General features: G+C 62.2%; 1 protein-coding gene across 2 annotated transcripts in view; it reads left to right on the forward strand.

Annotated features, from left to right (window-relative positions):
* The window catches only part of VAC14 (VAC14 component of PIKFYVE complex), a 97,362-nt gene extending 78,487 nt beyond the window's left edge, over positions 1 to 18,875 (forward strand). For both annotated transcript variants that reach the window (XM_024124947.2, XM_024124948.3), the window contains 5 exons: positions 8,474 to 8,648; positions 10,037 to 10,155; positions 11,346 to 11,425; positions 13,380 to 13,530; positions 18,274 to 18,875. In XM_024124947.2, coding sequence (XP_023980715.1) covers positions 8,474 to 8,648; positions 10,037 to 10,155; positions 11,346 to 11,425; positions 13,380 to 13,530; positions 18,274 to 18,436 — 688 coding nt within the window. In that variant the 3' untranslated portion in view covers positions 18,437 to 18,875. The remainder of the gene's footprint in view (positions 1 to 8,473; positions 8,649 to 10,036; positions 10,156 to 11,345; positions 11,426 to 13,379; positions 13,531 to 18,273) is intronic.

Genomic DNA, 18,875 nt, shown 5'->3' on the forward strand with positions numbered 1-18,875 from the left:
GACAGACCCTCTACCTCAAGGGACCCTGATTATGGTCACATGTCATGGGGTGAAGAGGTGTCTGTGCCCTGGGCATTCGTCACAGGGAGTTGGAGCCCTCAAGTGGAAAGAGGGGCTGACCCGGGAAGGAGAGGTCTGTCCTTCTGCAGGTGACGCACCGTGTGGGACTGTCTGGCAGTATGAAACTTGAACTCTGGGTCAGGGACTTGACTCCACCACGGCCCCAGCTGTGTGGCTTGGACCAGCCCTTGGATTCAGTTTCTTCCTCTGTCCCATGAGCGCTTGATCTCTGAGGGCCTCCATGAGCCTGGCTGGAAGCTGGCAGGGGCGTAGGTGGCAGGCAGGTCTGGGGCCAGGAAACAGTTTACCAGGCTGGCTGTGCGTTGGCGTCGAGGCAGCTCGAAGCCTCTTCCCAGGCCGGGCCACCTCAGCGGGAGGCTGAGTGTGTCCTGGGGAGGGAGTCCCTCCTGGAAGGCCAGGAGCTCAGAAGACTTCAAAGGGGAGAAAAGTTCCATCCGGTTCTCTAACGGTCAACCCAGGGCACTCGCAGGCGTGCGGGGCTCAGGATGCTATTTCCACGGCCGTCTCAACCTGGATTCAGAGCGCAGGGAGTCATTGTACTAAAACCCCCACCTCGCCCTGGAGCTCAGGCGGCAGCAGGCCTGGGAACCGGCTGATGGAGTCATCCCCGTGGGTGACTCGCCCCCCCGCAGGCTCCCAGACTCTGCCTCCTGTCTCACCCCTTGGAGACAGGCCACCACCGCAGCAGAGCAGCCCAAGTATAGGCGCAGATGTCACTGTCCCGACCAGGTGTGGCCAAGTGTGGTCAGTGCCTTCCACCCCTAGAGGTAGCCCCAGGGTGAGGGTGGGGTAGAAGCAGCTGGATTGCAGATGAAGTGCCCCAGAGCCACAGGAAGGTCCTGGAGAAACTTGGGCTCTGGTCCATCAGAAGGCCTAGTGATATCTGTAGCCAAGGTGCCCTCCTTCTCCCCAAAAAACCATCCGTCTTGCAGAAAAAGCGCTTCCAAGCCCCTGTGCAGGCTGGGCCCTGGATACCGCGAGCTGGGTGTATGGCGAGGCAGCAGCTAAGAGCTCGGGTGCCCAGGTGGGCGGACCAGATGGGGACCTTGGCAAGGCTCTGGGCTTTGCCCTCATGCTCTGTAAAAGAGGATGGCTAAAATGACGCCTGTCCCGTGTTCAAGGGATTTAAGGTACAGGACGTGCCTAATATGGAGAAAACGCTCACAGACATCAGTTATGTGGGCCAACGCTGAGGAAATGGTGATTCAGCTTGAAGGGAATCCCTGTGATGGGAGAGGCAGGAGGCCAGCCTCTCTCAAGGGCTTGTTGGAGTTGATGTCATGGAGACAACAGGATTTCCTTTGGTGGCCCACCCCTTTGTTTTCATTTGCCCTGAGGGCTCGAAAGATGAAATACTCTGAAGCCATGGGCTTTGCTCCCCAGGGTTTGAGGCTCCGAGGCCTGGAGAGATGGCCCCCCGGGGGTCTTCCCGGAGCCTCCAGCAGGCGGCCCCACCCCTGCCATCTGACCTGCCTCCAGCCATGCTCAGGGCCAGCTCCACGCGGGACAGGCCCGGAGGGGGCCGGAGAGGCACCTGTGAGTGGACAGCGGGGCCAGGCTTGACGAGGTGGCTGAGAACGCACGGGAAATGAGGCCCAGTGGGTCGGCCGTGCGTGCGCAGAAGCTGGCTCCTGTCCTGGGGAGTGGGCAGGAAGGGCCACCGGACCACCCTGGGCAGTGGAGGAAGCCTCGGTCCCTAGAGCACACCCCAAGCCTGGAGAGAGGGGCTGTCTCGCACAGGGGGGCTAGAGCCCCAGCTGCCTCTACGAGACCATTTGGTTTTCCAGGCCGCTCCTGCCCAAAGGAGGCCTCCCCTGAAGGTCTCCGGATGAGCCCAGCTCAGGTGTCTGGGGTCCCCCAGAGTCTGGCCATGCTGCTCTTGAACAATCAGAGGGAGAGCTAAGTGGACAAAAGACCCTTTGCTTCCTCTTCTGCCTCTTCCCCATCATGCTGCGGCCCTCCCTCTATCCCCTTTGCACCAGTTCCCAGCAAGACCCAGAAAAGCAAGTCCACATGCCCCCTCCTCCCACCCCTACCCCCCCCAAAAAAAAACTTATAAGTGTATCAGACACATCGACTGCATTAAACACGATGAATTTTTTAGGCATGAGTTAGCAGGGTTACCATGGCTGCCTCTGCCCTGAGGGGCACACTGCCGAGGATTGATTGAAATAAATAAAACAGATTTACAATTTTCATACTTGGGAAGCAGAGAGCTGGAAAGGAAGAGAAGCGAGGGAGCTGTGGGGGGAGGATACAGTGAAACTCTGGAGCTTTCTGAACTTCGGAGGGGAGGCCACTCCCTCCTCCCCTATTCTCATGTTATAGGACGAGAAAGCTGCTCTCTCTTTAAATTTCTAAAGGATCCCAGCTGTTGGGCAGGGACAAGGCAGGGAGGGCCCTTTCCGGTGGGAATGGCTCTGGGGCCCCTGTGTTCTCTGTACTTGACATTAGGCTGCACTTCAGAGTTATGGCTGTGAGGCTCCAGGTGTCTCCCAGGAAAGCCCGTGTCCCATTGGCCTTGGACCACTGAGGGGACGTGGACACCAGCTAGCGGCCGAAGGAGAGAGGAAGTGAGGGCCTGGCCCTCCATGCAGTGTTGGCCTGGTCAGGGCACGCATGGCTGGGGATGGAAACGAAGGAAGGAGACTCAGGCTAGAGGGAGAAGGTGGGCCCTCTGGGGAAATGATCCGGCCCTGCTGTCCAGGATGCCTAGACGAGAGGCATGCACCTTTTCTCACCTGCCATGCACGCAGCCCAGGCAGGGGGAGGGCAGGGCTCAGAGCCACTGGGCAGGTCTTGGCTTCCACGCTGAGACTTGGCCTTGCCCAACCTGGTCCAGGTCCCTAGAAAAGAAGCGGCGTGTGGCCCCTTTCCCACGCCAGGACAGAGCAGAGGACAGCACCAGGCTCCCTGGTGGCCCGGTGGGGCTGGCCTCTGCCCGTGCCTTCCCCCGTGAGGCAGCCTTCTCCCGCCCAGCCTGGACCACATGGCCTCGGGGCATGGCCGGCCCTCTCCAAGCCTCCTGCAAGGCAGCTGATGTCTTCCTCCCGCTCTGGCCCACATGTCACCTGAAGCAGGGGCCGTGGGTGGGTACCAGGCTGGGGACAGGAGAACACCTCCCACCGTGGCCACCACCGAGGCCAGTGGCCTTTCAGGGACGGTCTGGTGGATGCTTGGCCAGTGTTTGTGGTTGAAGGGACAGTGACACGAAGCTCACACCAGCCCAGCAAGTGTGGTGTGGCCACTTCCAGGCAGGCACTGCGCCAGAGTGCCTTCCTCGGCCCCAGCAAGTGTCTTGGCCTTTTGAGGCCGCCCCAAAGAAGGCCTCTCTGTGCATTAGGGAAAGTGGCGGTCCCCCTCTTGCATCCCGGGGGCTTCAGAGCTGACCGAAGGCAGATTGCTCATCTGAGAGCTCCTGGTATGTGACAGAGGGACCAAAGAGAGCTCTTCCCTCCCCAGCATGAACCCAGACCCAGAGCACGGGAACAGCTGTCCAGGCAGCAGCGGGCGGCTGGAGGAGAGGGAGGCAGAGCCCCATCCGCGGGGCCTCACGGCCACACACCACGGGCCACCTTGGGGCCCACGCATGTGGACCCCGGCCCTAAGGTGGGCCTCCAGGTTGTGCCCCCCCAGACCCCATCCAAGTTAGCTCCCACCCCACCTCTGCCTTGTCCCCAAGTATTTTCCAAGCCATTGTCTCATGATGAATGGCACTTTAATATGGGTATTAAAAAATATGGGCAAATGTTTAATGCTTGCAAGCTGTGTTTCATTATTGATACTCTGCTTGAGAGCCCAGCAGGCAGCTCAAGCCGGGCGGGGGCTCAACAGAGAAGTGATGACGCAGCAGCCCTGCGAGGCAGCCATCTGCCAGGCCCCCCCGGGCGGGGACAGCCCCCGTGCCCGCTCACGACAGGCACACGTAGGAGGCAAAGTGGGGAAAGGAACTTGGCTTCTGCGTCTGGATCCACCCTTCCTCGTCCCCTGGGCAGCTGTGTGACTGGGCCTCTCTGCCTGGGGGTACAGGCTTGTGTGAGGACTCAGGATGCCGCGGGAGGAGCCCGGGGCCGGGTGCAGGGAGACTGAGGCCACCTGTGTGGGTCGTGCCACAAACTCAGGGCTGAGTGTAAAGTGGGCCCCTTTCCTTCCTCCCCCACCTTCCTGATGCAGGAGGAAGAATCCTGCTCAGGTGTCCAGAGCTCGCAAGGTACAGCCCAGCCCACCGACCCAGACTCGCCTTCCCCTGAAATGCCCAGATGGTGCCCTGAGCCCGGTGAGCACGTGCAGACGTGAGCCACTGACCCTTCCATCACCCCTGAACTGCCCCAAGCGGACTCATGTAACACCCTCTGCACGGTGCCCTGCGTGTGCTTAGGGCTCCCCGGGAGCTAATACTTTATTATTCCTGCCTCCTGGAAGCTTCATGGCCCAGCATTCTGGAGGCGTCTTCCTCTTCTGCAGACTACAGTGACCTGGGATGAGACGGCAAAGGCCGGGTGAGGTGACAGGTGACCCCCACCGCCACCCCCCCCCACTTCCTGCCCCTGCCGGTCTGCAGGGCTGGAGCCCCCTGCGATGGAGCCCTGTGAGCCGCTGTCGCAGGCCTCCAGGCTCTGTCCAGCGGCCGCCTGGGGCGGGAGAGACAACCCCCCTGAAGCAGGTGTAGCTGCAAACATCCAGAGCACAGCGGTCGGGGCATGAAGGCTAGATGCCGCTTGTGGCTCCGCTGCCGTTCCCCCGTGGTCCCTCTTCCTGTCTCCTCCCCGGCCCTCCCCTCCTTTTCCCTCCCCTCCCCTGGTGGTTTAATCAGCGGTGCTCAGGGGGAGAACCCTTGGTGTGATGTGTTTTGGCTGACCCTTCAGGCTGTCCTGGCGGCTTGGGCGTCTCCTGAGGTCTCCCTGGACCGGGCAGCCAGGTCCTGGGTGATAGGCTGAAAATGTACCGTCAGGGCAGCTGCTGTCTGCAGACCAGGCTGGCACAGCATGCTGGGTCGCACCCAGGAGCAGCTAAGGGATGTGCTGGGATGGGGCAGAGGAACGGCTCCGGGTCTGTTCATGAAACCTTGGGTGGAGATCAGCGCAGCTCCTCCATGCGGTAATGTGCAAAAGTGATTCTTGGTATGAGGGACATGAGGGTCACAGGCAAGGCCCTGCCCTTTGCAGCTCATGTTCTGGTGGGAGAGACAGCAGGGGACCCAGTAAACGAGTCCATCAACCAGATGACTCAGGTGATGAGAAACGGTTAGAAAGAAACAGGACTTCCCTTAGAAAGGGCTGGTGGCAGAGGGGTGTGCATGGGACAGAGGCTTCCCCTGAGGCTGGGGTTGGAGCTGAGATCTCCATGTCTGGCAGGAGCCAGATGTGCGCTGGTCCCTGGGAAGAGCTGCCCAGGCCAGGGCAGAGGTCAGGAACAGAAGAAACACAGGAGAGGCCTGCACATCGTGGGTAAAGGAGGACTCATAAGAGCTGAGGTTGGTGAGGAGCTGACCAGAAAGTGTGAGGGCCTGGAGGCTGTGGTCAGGAGCTGGGTTTATTTAGATCCAGCAGGAAGTCGCTGAGGAGGGCCACGCTCTGATTAGGACTTTTTAAGAAGCGCCCCAGTTGGTGCATGGAGGGTGAATTGGTGGCGTGAGAGGAGACACAGGGAGACCAATTAGAAGCTGGCTTGGAATTGACCAGGCAAGAGAGGGCTGACCCTTGGCCCAGGGCAGGGCAGCTGAGACGGGCCAGGAGCCAGGTGTGCCCTGAAGGCAGAGCCCCTGGGCTTGCTGGTACACTGGACAGAGGGGCCCAGAGGATCAAGGAGGACTCCTTGGTTTGGGCTGGAGCAGCTGGGTGGGCAGTGATGCCACTTCCTGAGGCCGCGGGGCACCGATGCCCCCCTGAAGGCTGGGGGAGCAGAGTCTAGGGCGAAACCAAGAGGTGTGCTTTGGCCCCGCCGAGTCTGGAGTGCGTGTCGGGCAGCCATGCAGGGCATCCACCAGGCAGGCGGGGTCCGTCTGGAGCTCAGTGGGGGCTCAAGAGGCACGCGTGGGAGCCGCTGATCCAGAGATGGCTTTGAAGATTTCCATGGGACCGGACATGACCGCCAAGAGGTGCAGACCAGGGAGAGAGCAGAGGAGGAGAGGGCCGTGGTGGCAAGAGTATTTCCGGAATACTCTGCATCCCTGACCTTCTGTAGCTCCCCAGTGTTTCCGGGTTCTTAGGGACACCAGGAGGCCCTGGCGCCCGCCTCTGCTCATCGCCACCCCCTTGCCTATCCCTCCGCACCCTCCTCAGCCGTCCTCACGTCCTCACGTGAGAGCACCACCCCCGCCCTTCAGCTGCTGCAGGTCCCCTCAGGCCTGTGGTCCCTGGAGAGCGCTGCCTGGCAGCAGCCTCAGCTGTTGGCCCCTGTCATGGAGACGGCAGCAGCTGCAGGCGACGGGCATTTGTGACCATTTGTCAGAATGCTCCCCTTCCTCCCCGGCCTGCCCTCCTGAAACATTTCTATCCCACAGCCCTGGAGCCGGGGTCGTCTTGGGGTGGGAGGACCACGAGGGGACAGGAAGTGCTGCCTAGGCTCTGCTGAAGGGCCAGGCGTCCTCCTGGCAGCTGGCCCTCGTCCCCCACCCATGGTACCAACAAGGTACCCAACCAGGGGTCCCATTTGCCACATACTGTGCACCCACACGAGTTGCCACTAGTCTTGATGACTGCCCTCTGAGTAGCCTCCATGGTGCAGGTAGATGTCACCCCCATTCGGAGGTGGAGAAATTGTCACACAGACACACTGGGTCACACAGCTGGGCAGGGGCTCCAGGGCCCGGGCCCCTCCTCCACCCACACCAGGTGAGCAGGGGTGGGGGGGCCCTCCCCCTCCCCTCCCGCAACGATGGCAGGGCTTTCCCCACACCACCCGCGGCCCCATCCCCGCAACGGCTTTGTTTCCATTGCTCTGGTGGTTTCTTGCCCAAGCCCTCCGGTTCCAGCTGGGCCTAGGCTGGAGACGGCCTGCCTGCTGTTTGCGCCTCATGGTTTGGCCTCCCTGTTACCAAATGCTCTGGGATTTTTTGGAGCCGGGTGTGGGGAAGAATCTTCTCCAGTCTGGCCCCAAGGCGTGGCTGGCGTTTGGAAGGAAACAGGAAGCCAGACCCTGATAACGCCGAGTTTAGTGTGAGTTCAGTGACCTGGGGTGGACATATTTCAGGCTCGTTGGCTCCAAATGGGGCTCATTTTGTCCAGCACCTGAGACCTTGAGGCCTCAGACCCGTTGTCCCCACAAGCCTGAGGCCTGGTCTGTGGATGCTTCCCTGGAGCGGAGACCAGGAGGAGGTGGGGAAGGGGTGCCATGCTGACACCGGCCCCCAACAGGCAGGGCTCGGGGGCCACACCCCACCCTCCTTACCAACCACTTGCCAGCTCCTTGGTTTGCTCTTCTTAGTTTCAGGAGCCTTGGGATCCTTAAACTCCCAGCAGGAAGGCCTGCTCATCCCCTCAAGGCCAGGCCTCTGTGAGCAAGTGGCAAACTAGGGAGGTCAACAGGCTTCCCTGAGCCTTGTCCTTGATACCTGCCTGTCACTGTGGACGTCACCTTGGCCCAGGGACCCTGGGAAAACTGCTTTCCTCCCCCATTCTCTGGGTTCCCTGTTTTCCCTTTTATAAAATGGAGACTCCTTTTCACAAAGCCCGAGCCTTATCCCCCACAAGACTCTTATTGGAGGAGAGATAGTGGGAAGAAGTGGCCCTAAGTAATCCCGTGACCTTGGCCAAGTCACTTGGCCTCCGCACCAGAGTTTCATTATCGGAACAGCGAAGGTAAAACTCAGGGTTGCCTTAGGGTTTGTTCCTCCCACGAGCACCTACTGAGCCCCTGCTACGTGCAGGCACCACTCCAGGTGTGGGTGGCACCATGAACAGCCCAAACAAGCTCCTGACCCAGGGGCTCTCACGGGGGAGCGTGGGGGGACACCATCCACGGATGACCAGAATGCATATTTGTCACGTGAAGATAATCTCTAGCCAGAAAAGTAAAGCCAGGAAGGGACACAGAGCGCCTTGGCACATGGGGAGGCGTTGCTATGCTGTGTGGGAGATCAGAAAGGTACCTCAGGGCTCCTGGGGCCACACTGGTAGCCAGAGGCCCCGCTGCTCCTCTCGGGATTCCACTTCCTGGCCTGGGGTGGGTAGGGGGATAGATGGAGCCCGTGGGGCTCTGGACTTGCCGAGAGGCGTGGAGCCAGGTCCGCTGTGAGCAGCCCCCTTGGCCCCCCGCAGGCCCCAGAGCCAGGGTCCCGCAGCAGGCCCAGGAAAGAGCAGGTTTCCTCAGGAGCTGCTGAGGAAGACCAAGGAGACGGCTCCGAGGCTGAGGCCCAGAGGTCTCCAGAGCCTCCACTCGGCCCGTTTTCCAGGCAGCTCTGCCTCCTGCTGAACGCGGAGAACATCTTCCACTCGATGGCGGACATCCTGCTCCGGGAGGAGGACCTCAAGTTCGCCTCGACCATGGTCCACACCCTCAACACCATCCTGCTGACCTCCACTGAGCTCTTCCAGCTGCGAAACCAGCTGAAGGACCTGAAGACCCCGGTACTCCTCGCCCACGGGCTCCAGCCTGGTGTCATCTATGTGCCCACGGGCGCGGCCACGCCAGCCCACCCCTCGTTACCCGGAGGTTGGCGGGGAGGAGACGAGAATGTGACCTGAGGTCTCCCTGGTCCGCTGCCAAATAGGGGTCCGCCTGGGTTGGCTGCGTGTCAGTGCCAGCCGTGGGAGGGAGTCACACACAGCGGGTTTCCTTGGGGCTACCCGCTCTGGAGGTCTCTGCCCACGGAAGACTCCAGACCCTGCTCCAGGTCCCCGTGCCCTCCCTGACACCCCGCCCCCCACCAGCACTGCCTCCTCGCACACAGGGTAGGTTGGGTTCCGAGCCCGCCTTGCAGGACCCGGCAGGGTCAGACCTGCCGGGCCGTGTCACCCAGTCAGGGTCAGGCCTCTGGATGGCAACCCCGCTGGGGATCCGGGGTCGTTGCTCTCCTCACCTTCCTCCTTGGCCAGGACCCCTCCCTCCCACAGAGGGACACGTCTGTCTTACAGGATGCCCTGTGTAAGCCAGGGTGTGTCACAGTAATGCCTGGCCCAGGCTTTCGGTGAGGACCCACCAGGGCTGGTCAGAGAGAGCAGGGAGGTGCTCACCATCCTACCGAACTGCTCTGGGGGACACGGGTCAAAGGCCTCGCTCGGCCCAAAGGAGGGGGGCTGAGCTGCAGAGGGCTCCCGGGGGGAGCCACCATCCCGGACGCGCTGACAGCTCCAGCGGTTTCATCTGGGCTGTGGCCGCCACCTTCCCAGCTCAGACCCTGCCTCGGCCCTCTCTCAGGGAGTCTCCAAGACATCCAAGCCTGCGCCTGAGGGCATCTGGGGCCGAGCCACTGGGAATGACCCAGGCCACACCCCTGCCTTCTTCCTGTGGTTCCTTCCAGATGTTCGCAGAGGCCTAAAGAATGTTCCTCAGGGCAGGGGCTCTCGAGTGTGGGCTCAGCTCCTGGGCTGGTTCCCGAGTGCAAGGTGGGCTGCAGAGGAGGGAAGAGGTGGCATTTGAGGACGGCAGGAGGGCACTGCCGGGGAGAGCCTGGGCCCTGAGTAAGCTTCCTCCCCGCCCCCCTCCGGTCACAGCCCCTGCCAGCCCCACAGGCTCCGGGACCACAGAGCTGTGGAGAGGACGATTACTGTTGTTTGCCGAGGGCAGAAACACCAGCACAAAGGACGGGCTCACTCCCGAGCAGGCCCTCACAGCCATGACCACGTGGCTCTGGAGAGTAATGACAGGGTCTGAGGAGGAGCTGTCAGCGTTTCCTTTGTGACAGCTCGTTCCCAGCTGGGCTCCCTGGCGCTCTGAGAGGGGCCCTGAGTCTGGGCCGCGCACCCGCGGGGAAGGAGCGGGGCTCCATTAACTGCTCACACCTCTCCCCCCTCAGGAGAGCCAGAACCTGTTCTGCTGCCTGTACCGCTCCTGGTGCCACAACCCAGTCACCACGGTGTCCCTCTGCTTCCTCACCCAGAACTACCGGCATGCCTACGACCTCATCCAGAAGTTGTATCCTTCACTCACTGTTCTTCCAGCCCAGACTCTGAGGGGCAGGTGGGGGCCGGGCGCTCCCTTCCTGCCCACGCGGTGGCCCGACTGCCACCCTTCTGCCCTGACCCTACGCTCCGCCTCCGGGCCTTGGGACATCAGGACCCGTGAGGGCACAGTGAGGGGTGGATCCGAGTAAACAGGGTCATCTAGGGCCTCGTAGAGGGGAGCTGGCCCTGGAGAAGCTTTGTGAGCTGGGGATCAGGGATGGGTGCTTACCTAGGTAAGGGTGCCCCGAGGAAGAGGCAGGGTGCCCTCTGCCCGGTGCTGGGGCAGGCTGGGGAGAGAAGGCCCGGGAGCAGGGGGGCTGCCGGGCTGCAGCAGGCCGGTAGGTGAGGAGCTCAGGACCTTTGGGGGCCACAGAGCCAGGGCCCGGCAGAGGACACGACAGGGAGAAGCAGGCTGGAGGGGAGGCCTCAGGGGGAGGGAGCACCCCTCAGGGCCTGCCTCAGAGAAAGGCATCCATGGTCAGCTTTTGTTTGAAACACCGTGAAGCAAACCAGCTTCCTCTGTGAACGCCTGGCATGTGACCCGGATTGGACAGGCATTTAGGATGCAAAATTGGTCTCCTTCCCTGATGGGCCAGGAGCTGGGGGGTAGGGAAAGAGGGGCCCTGAGGCACCTCCGCTGAGGGTCAGCTGTGGCCTCGCCTGGCTCCCTCAGGGTGCCCGCTCGCCTTCAGACTACGATTTGCTCCTCTCAGCCACTGGTGTGACCCGAGGACTGCAGGCCCCAGGCTTGCAGCAGCCCTGACCTTGGCCCTGCTGACAGGCATTCACTCAGGCAGGAACAGGGGCCTTTCCTGCCCAGCCCTGCCCCATAGGCTGCAGGGCGGTGATGAGAGCCTTTCAGGGCCTGGAGGGCACAGAGGAGAGAGCTGCCAGAGCAGAGCCCGAGGGCCGCGCAGGGGGACAGCTGTGCTGCTCTTCACTGAGAGGGACAGAAAGGCAGGGGGACAACAGGCTGCTGTCCTTTGTGTCCTGATCCTGCTCAGGTGGAAACACGCTCTGTGCCTGGAAGCCAGGGCCCAGTGGGAGGTGTGCTCTGTGCCGCTGGGTCGAACCCCGAGGGCCCAGCTCCCCGGCTGCCCCCGCCCCCAGAGAGGCGGCTTCCCTGGCCAGTGGCCCCACTTCCCTTGACCACCCACCCAGCGGGGACCTGGAGGTCACCGTGGATTTCCTCACGGAGGTAGACAAGCTGGTGCAGCTGATCGAGTGCCCCATCTTCACATGTGAGCGCCCTGTCTCTGGCCTCTGACGGCCTGGAGGGAGGTGGGAGGGAGCCAAGCTCAGAGAGCAGCTCTTGGCTGTCACTGGGGAGGGAGCGAGAACAGTCACCCCAGGGATGCTTCTAGAATGTCAAGAACGTAAGGATGGGGATGACAGGGCTGAGGAGGTACAGAGGGCTGGGACACGCGGCATCAGAGCGTGGGTCCTGCCCGAGTGCCTTAAGGCGGGGCTCGACACAGGCCGGCGCTGACGGCAAAACCCACCAGAAGAATAGTGTCACCTCTGCCTGGGGGAACTGGTGCGGTGCCTTCGGGGTGCGGGTGGAGCAGCCGTCCCAGAGCTGTCCCCAGCCACCCCTCCGAGCACGCTGCCCTCTGCCGTGGCTCTTGGAAGCTGGGGGCACCCTGGGCCCACCCGCAGGTTGCTCCCTTGTGCCCAGGAGCCACCCCCTCATCCCTCTGCAAAGCAGAGCTGGCGTTTGCCGGGAGCTGATGGGCAGGAGCTGCCTGATTGTAACACCCGGGCTGAATGTGCAAAGTGGCAGCTGGCTGGGGCGAGTGCAGCTCCTGGCGCCTCAACACATACAGTGCCCGCTCCCCAAGGCAGGCAAGTCTCTGAATGACGCTCGTGTACTTACGGTGTGGTAGCAAAGCCGGGAGGCAGCCCTGCCGGTGGCCACCCTCCTGCCGGGCTGGTCACCCAAGCCTTCTGCTGTGGTGGCGCCCCGATCTGCCCAAAGGCAAACCCAGGGGCCGAGGGGCCCCCTCCCATCCAAACAGAAGACAGCGTCTCCACACAGCCAGCCCTCACAGTAACAGATGCCCGTGGGACCCAAGAGCAGGAGGGAGACCCTGTTCCCAGGGCAGTGCATCGAAGCCTGTCCCAAACGGCCCCCTGGCCTGACATTTCACTTCCCCAAAGGCCTCCCAGGGCAGCCTGGCACACGCTCGCCTGGGGGCAGGTCCAGCCTGACCCTAGAGAAGCCACGAACACCTTCTCTCCAGGCCCAGGGCTTTGGTGGGGTGACCACAGCAGACGTCCCCTGGTCCTGCCCAGCACCCATTCCAACCCTAGGTTGCCTAGACCCCCCTGATAGCTGGCTTGGCCCCGTAGCCCAGCTTACCCAGGCCCAGGACTAGATTCAAAACAGGTCCCCGCCCCTTCTGGAGTCGCTGGGCCTGGGCACGACTGCCACCTGGGGCGAGGGGAGGGGCTGCTGTGGAGGCCCCTGCTTCCTGGCTCACCCTGGCCCCGAGGCCCCCGCCCAGCTGCTGGGGTGACACGGTCTCTCCAGAAGTTTGTGGTTTGTCCTCCACCGAGGACGCCTGAGACTGGGCCTCAGAGAAGGTAGAAACGAGTGATGCTCCTGGAAGGGCTCAGAGGAGAGCCACGCGGGCCTGTTTATCTGGGACGGATGCTGGGCAAGACCCGGGTGCGTCTCCCCGCCGTCTGGTGGGGGAGGCAGGGCTGGCATCTGACATGGATTTCCAAAAGCATCCACCAGACACTCATGGGCTTGATGTGTGTTTAGTCACACACCAAAGCGTTTTTCCATCCCGCCCTCCCTTAAAGCTGCCCTAATCCAGTCTTTCTCTCCAGCTCACCCTATTTATAGCTCTCTCGTGCTGGCACGTGCAGAGCAGACCGGGGAATCTGTTACGCTGCAGGCCCCAAGCCCCCTCCTCGCCAGGGAGGCAGTGAGTGTTGGGGGAGGGGACCAGGCCTGGCAGCAGGTTGGGGTCCGCCAGGCTGAGGTGACTTGGGAAGATCAGGCGGAAGGCAGGTGGGCAGGTCAGAAGAAAGAGCAGTGGGATCGCGGGGACGGCTGAGACGCTGCAGGAGGAGAGGCAGGCATGTCTGGCTGGGAGGAGCCCCGGCCACGAGGCCGGCCCTTTCCTGGCCGGGCGGAGGTGCCCCCAGAGCAGTGCCTGACCCCTGCCCTCTGCCCTCCCGCAGATCTGCGCCTGCAGCTGCTGGATGTGAAGAACAACCCGTACCTGATCAAGGCCCTGTACGGCCTGCTCATGCTTCTGCCCCAGAGCAGCGCCTTCCAGCTGCTCTCCCACCGGCTCCAGTGCGTGCCCAACCCCGAGCTGCTGCAGACAGGGTACGTGCCCAGCTCGTGGGGGCGGGGCTCTGCCAGCGAGCAGGGCCAGGGCCGGCCGGGCTGCCAGGGCCTGGCGAGCGGGGAGTTTTAAAGGGGCTACCAGGGCCCGCCCTCAGCTCGGCATCACACCTCCTGTCACTGCAGACACTGTCCGCCCCGCAGCCACTTGCCCGTGGGTTTCCGTATCAGAGCACCGGGCTGGGAGATTCTGGGAGCGTTTATGCCGTGGTAGGTGGTCGGAATACCTTCTCCCAGCAGTCAGGGTGGAGTTAAATCAAAAAACCCGAGAGCGTGCTGGTGTGACCCAAGCACAGGCCCCTGGAGAGAAAGTCCAGAGGGGAGGAATTCGTGCCCCAGCTCAGACACTGCGTCCCAGGTGGTACATGGGCAAGAGAGCTACATAGGGTCCCTCCCGGGCCTCAGACAGCCCTCCCTTCCCATCTGGAGCAGAGGCTCAACCCTTGGCCACTGAGTGACCCTGGCACTGCTAGGACCCTCCCAATCTCCTCCTGACTGGAGTGGGAGGCAAGGGTGCCCCCGTGGCTACCCCGCTTGCGACCTGTCCGCGGGAAGCACGGGTCCCAGGCGCTCTACCGTGGAGAGGCCCAGCACGGCAGCCTCTGGGGAGGAGGGCTGCAGCCCCTCGGGGGCATCCAGGCTCCCACCCTCAACCCACTGCTGGCCCGGTCCCCAGAGCCTGTTGGGTCATGTCTATATTTGGTAACCCTTGGAGGCTTTGCCTCATCCACAGGCATTTGGCATCAGAGATGGAAAATTTCACTTGTCGGGTCGCCATGGAAACAAGCAGAGCCACTGAGAAGATTTACGCTGAATGGAGCGCACCCAGCTTGCATCAGATGCCCTGTGTGTCTAGAATTCCCTCCCAAGCTGTTAGACGCCCTCGGCAGGCCTGGCGCCTCGCCCCCCCGCCAAAGGTCTCGGGCCTTTGCCCTTGCGATGGATGCAGGCAGCCTTGAGATGGGCCTGCCCGGCACTCTGGGCCCCTGACCCGAGCCCCTGAGCCCTCCGTCTCCCAGGGTCTAGGCCACCACCACCCCTCCCACCTGACCTGGTCTCTCCAGGGGCTGGGCGTGGGGCCCCTAATGGGCTGTCGGCCTCAGGCCGCTGGAGGGGCTGAGAGCCCCCAGCAGGTGTGGACCCCAGGCCAAGGCCCAGCTCCTGCCCACCCTGCCCCTTTCCCCGGACAGCAGCGCTCAGGGGTGGAGGGCTAGTCCCTGTCCCAGCTGCTCGTGGTGCCACCGGGTAATCCTCAGGGGAAGAGGCATTCAGCGCACTGAGTGTCCCAGGGGGGCGGGAGCAGCCGCAGAGTTAGGTGTGCATTTTATTCCCTTGGCCGGAGCACCTCTATCTCCTGGGAGTCGGAAAGGCCCTGACGCCGCACCTTGCTTTGCTGGCTTGGCCTCTGCTGGCCTTTCCAGTGCCCAACGGGTGTTAGGGTCACCCTGGCAGCCACTTAGGAGGGAAGGTACAGCTGAAAGTGAGAAGGAGGCAGGAACGGCTGCTTCCCTGTGACCTCTGGGCCAGGCCACAGCCCCTGTGCTGCCGAGGGCCAGTCCCTTCTCAGAGCTCCGCCTGCTACATCTCCTCATATAAGAACATCCTATGGAAAAGGAAGGCAGGCTCAGAGTAGTCGGACTCCTCCCTGCGCTCCCTAAGCCAGAACAGAGCAAGTCTGCAGAGGAAAGCTGGCGAAAATGAGGCTTTTCCCCAGATCTCCCCTGGTCAGAGTCAGGAAGTCTTGAGCCAAAGGGCTGAGGCCTCTGGGTCAGTGGATGGTTTGCAGGCCTGGACTAGGATCTGGTCCGAGCTCTGCTGCGGATTTGCTCTGTGACCTCAGGCAAGCCCCATGCCCTCTCTGGGCCCTTGGTTTCTTCATCAGTAAGTGAGCATTCGGACTGAATGGATCCTTGAGGTTCCGCTCAGTCTTCAAGGCTGTGGGTTCCCAGCCTTTCTTTGCAAGGACCTAGGAAGAGCTGTCATAGAAAAAGGCAGCGGAGCCTTGGGCAAGGAAGGGGCCTCAGGAACAGCTGGGGGCAGGGTCAGGTTGCAGGGTTGGGCACAGAGGGACAGCTCCCGCCCTGGAGAGGGGGCTGAGGACAGTCTCAGCCCCGGGAGAGGCGGCAGCTGGAAGACAGCGTCAGGTTGCCGACAGGCCCGTGTGCCGGGAACAGCTGGGAGAGTCTCTGCTCCTTGCCCATCCCCCCCCCCCCGCTTCTGTGCACTCAGGGTGCCGGCAGGCCTAGGGAACCCTGGCCCTCCACTCGGGCTTCTAGGCCACTCCCCAGGGACCGTCTCCTCAGTGAGGCAAGAGGGAGCCTCTGAAGGAGAAGCTGGTGACAGGTGCGTGGGTGCGGTGGCAGGAGAGAGGGCTGGCTTTGGGTTCTGGAACCTCAGCTCTGTGCTGCTGGCTGGGTGTCCCCTAGCCACTCACTGCCTGAGGGTTGCTGTAAACATACAGAGAACATGAAGGCCTGAGCAGCGGCCGTGTCCACTGTGACTAGCAGGGAGAGGCCCAGCCTCAATGCTCAGCGGAGACCCCGTACCCATGGACATACCCCTCCCTGCTACCAAGACTTCAGGCCGGGAAGGGTCTTCCCAAAGGGACGCTGAGTCATGGGGGGGGAGGACTTCTTGCCTCCGTGAGGGCCCGGAGAGCAAGGTGCGGCCCACTCCTCCCGAGCCCTACCCTCACCTGGCCACATCACCCTGGATTTGTCATCCATTGCTGACCTCTCCCTGGCAACCCCTCATCTCAGTTTCCCTCCTCTGGATCTAATGCAAAGAGTGTTGCGGAGAGGAGCATACAGATCCGCGGGTGCCCAGCCTCAGACCACACACTTCAGGATCATCTCTGGCCTGCACATCTCTCCCCCTCTTCTGGCCGACGTGGGCTGGGGTAGCATCTGGCCACCCCCTGGAGTTAGGGCTCCAAGCTCCGGGGGTCCCTCAGCGTCCTCAGGAGGAGGAGTTGCTCTCTTGGGGCAGTAGCACCCGGGCCACAGGTTACTAGGACAGGGATGTCCCTTCCCCATTCCCAGGGGAGTTGAAAGCAGCAGCCAGAGCCCAGAATGCTGCCCACAGTCTGGCCCCCTAGAGCGAGCCCCACCCAGCTCGTTTTGATCTTTGTTGAATTTGCCTGAGTCCCAGCTCCGGAGGCAGGGCCTGAGGCCCAAGAAAGAAGCAGCCACGGCCACAATCCAAGGTGTTGTCAGGTGGTGTATCTTTAACAGGAAGGGAACAGGCTGAGTAGGGGTACAGGGGCCCACTTCCAGGCTCCAGATGGCATCCCAACCATGGGAAGCGTTCCCAACGCCCCTGGTCTTGGTGACTTGTCAGAGATGGCTTTCAGGCTCTGACCATTGGTGGGCTGCGCCTTACCAGGAGCCAGGCTCGTTGGTGAGGGTTCCATTTGGGTGAAGCACCGTTGTGATTCACCCAGATGGAATGAGCTGCTGGGCCCCGGCTGGCCTTACCTCCAAGGGACAGAGTTGTAGCCACAGTGGGCACCCATTGGGTACCTAGGCTGGGGCCGGGCATCAGGCCAAGTTCTTCATGTCAAGTATGGAGGAATCCTCACCCACCCTATGGGGTGGCTCCTGTGGCAGCACCCCCTTACGGAGGAGGACACTGAGTTACCTGCCCAAGGTCAGGTGTCTAGGGGGTGGTTGTGTTACAGTTGGGTCCAGGTCTGTCGAGCTCCTGTGCCCAGCTGCTGCCTGGACCTCTCCCGCCATATTGGGGTCTTTTCATGAACTCAAAGGGCCCAAGGATTCTCTGCTTAGCTGAGCATCCCACAGCCTTCATGAGATCCCTTACCAGGGCCACCAGGCCTCAGGGCCCGGAAGCAGATCCTTCCCAGCCCACAAAGATCCGCTTCCAGTGAGGCCAGAATGAGGGAGAAGCAGAGTCTTTTCTTGGGACTCTCTGCTGGGGTGATGATTAGGAATGGGACAGGGGCCCAAGTGGATCTAGTCCCCCGGGGCAAGCTAAACACGGGGCTTGAAGGGCACAGCAGGGCTAACTCATTGCCCAACTATAGGGAGCATCAGGCCCGTGGCAGTCATGCAGTGCACAAGCTGTGAGGCGGTACAGAGCAACTGGGGAGGGTGCTAGCAAGAGGAGTTCCCGGAGGCATCAGCTGCCCAGTGGGGAGACCAGCTCTCCTTCCGCAGGGACAGAGAGTGACTGCAGGCCTCTGGGCCCCAACACTCAAAAACAGATGTCCTGCCAAGTCGAGGGCCAGTAGACTTCAGCCATCCCTGTGGTCCCCGGCCCTAGCCCTGCCCCAAAGAAAGGGCCAGGCTGCCTCCTCCCCCTTCTCCCTGGACCCTGTTCCAGGCCCCAGCTGGCTTCCTGGCTGGCTCCTAGCCCTGGCTTTCACCCCAAAGGGAGCCACTCATAAACAGGAAATGCTTCCCGATGTGATGCCTGCTCTGGGCACCGTTGCCAGCCCGCAGGCTGAAGGCCCTATCCAAGCAGCAGCGTTGACTGGTCCCACCAACTGTGGGGGAGGGCATGCTCACAGGGCTCCCTGCCCTTTGGGGCTGACTGCTGGGGAAGGGTCGTTGGGCCTGAGGTGGACAGACTCCCCGAGGTCGAGCTCCCCCAGCCTGTGGCCCTGCCCCGACCCCACTGCCCTCCTGTGGCTGACGCTTACCCGCTCCAGCAGCCCCATCATGTGCTGAGACACTGACGCTGAGCCCTCCTGCTCCCTTTCCCCAGAGACGGTCTGAAGGCAGCCCCCAAGTCACAGAAAGCAGACTCCCCGAGCATCGACTACGCCGAGCTGCTGCAGCACTTTGAAAGGGTCCAGAAGAAGCACCTGGAAGTGAGGCACCAGCGGAGTGGGCGTGCGGATCACCTGGACCGGAGGGTTGTCCTCTGATAGGCCTGCCCTGGAGAAGGGCCCAAGGAGTGGTCCCATGGAGCACTTGGGGTCTTCAGGCCCCCTCCCCTCAGAGCCCGAGGACCTGCCTCAGGGGCAGGGCTGGTCCTGGCCACCAGCGCAGGGCAGGGTAGGGGGCTGGAAGCTCTGTCCACCCAAGCTCCCCTCACAGGCCCTCCAGCGCAGTCAGCTGCACTCTGGCATTCAGACAGAGCTGGCTTCCCGCCAGGGTGAGGCCGCAGCCTCAGACGCCCCCATTTTCTGGAATCGGGTTCTTTCTAATGCCCTCTTGTAAAAGAGCTTGACCTCCCCAGCGCACCAGAGCTCTGGCCTCCTGTGGATGTGTGTGTACATATGTGTATACACATCTGTGCACATAGGGACCAGCACAGAGGTCCATATGAACGGCGCACCCTCTGCCCCAATAAAGAAACGCAAC

This window comes from Physeter macrocephalus, chromosome 17 (genome assembly GCF_002837175.3).
Source record: "Physeter macrocephalus isolate SW-GA chromosome 17, ASM283717v5, whole genome shotgun sequence".
NCBI lineage: Eukaryota > Metazoa > Chordata > Mammalia > Artiodactyla > Physeteridae > Physeter > Physeter macrocephalus.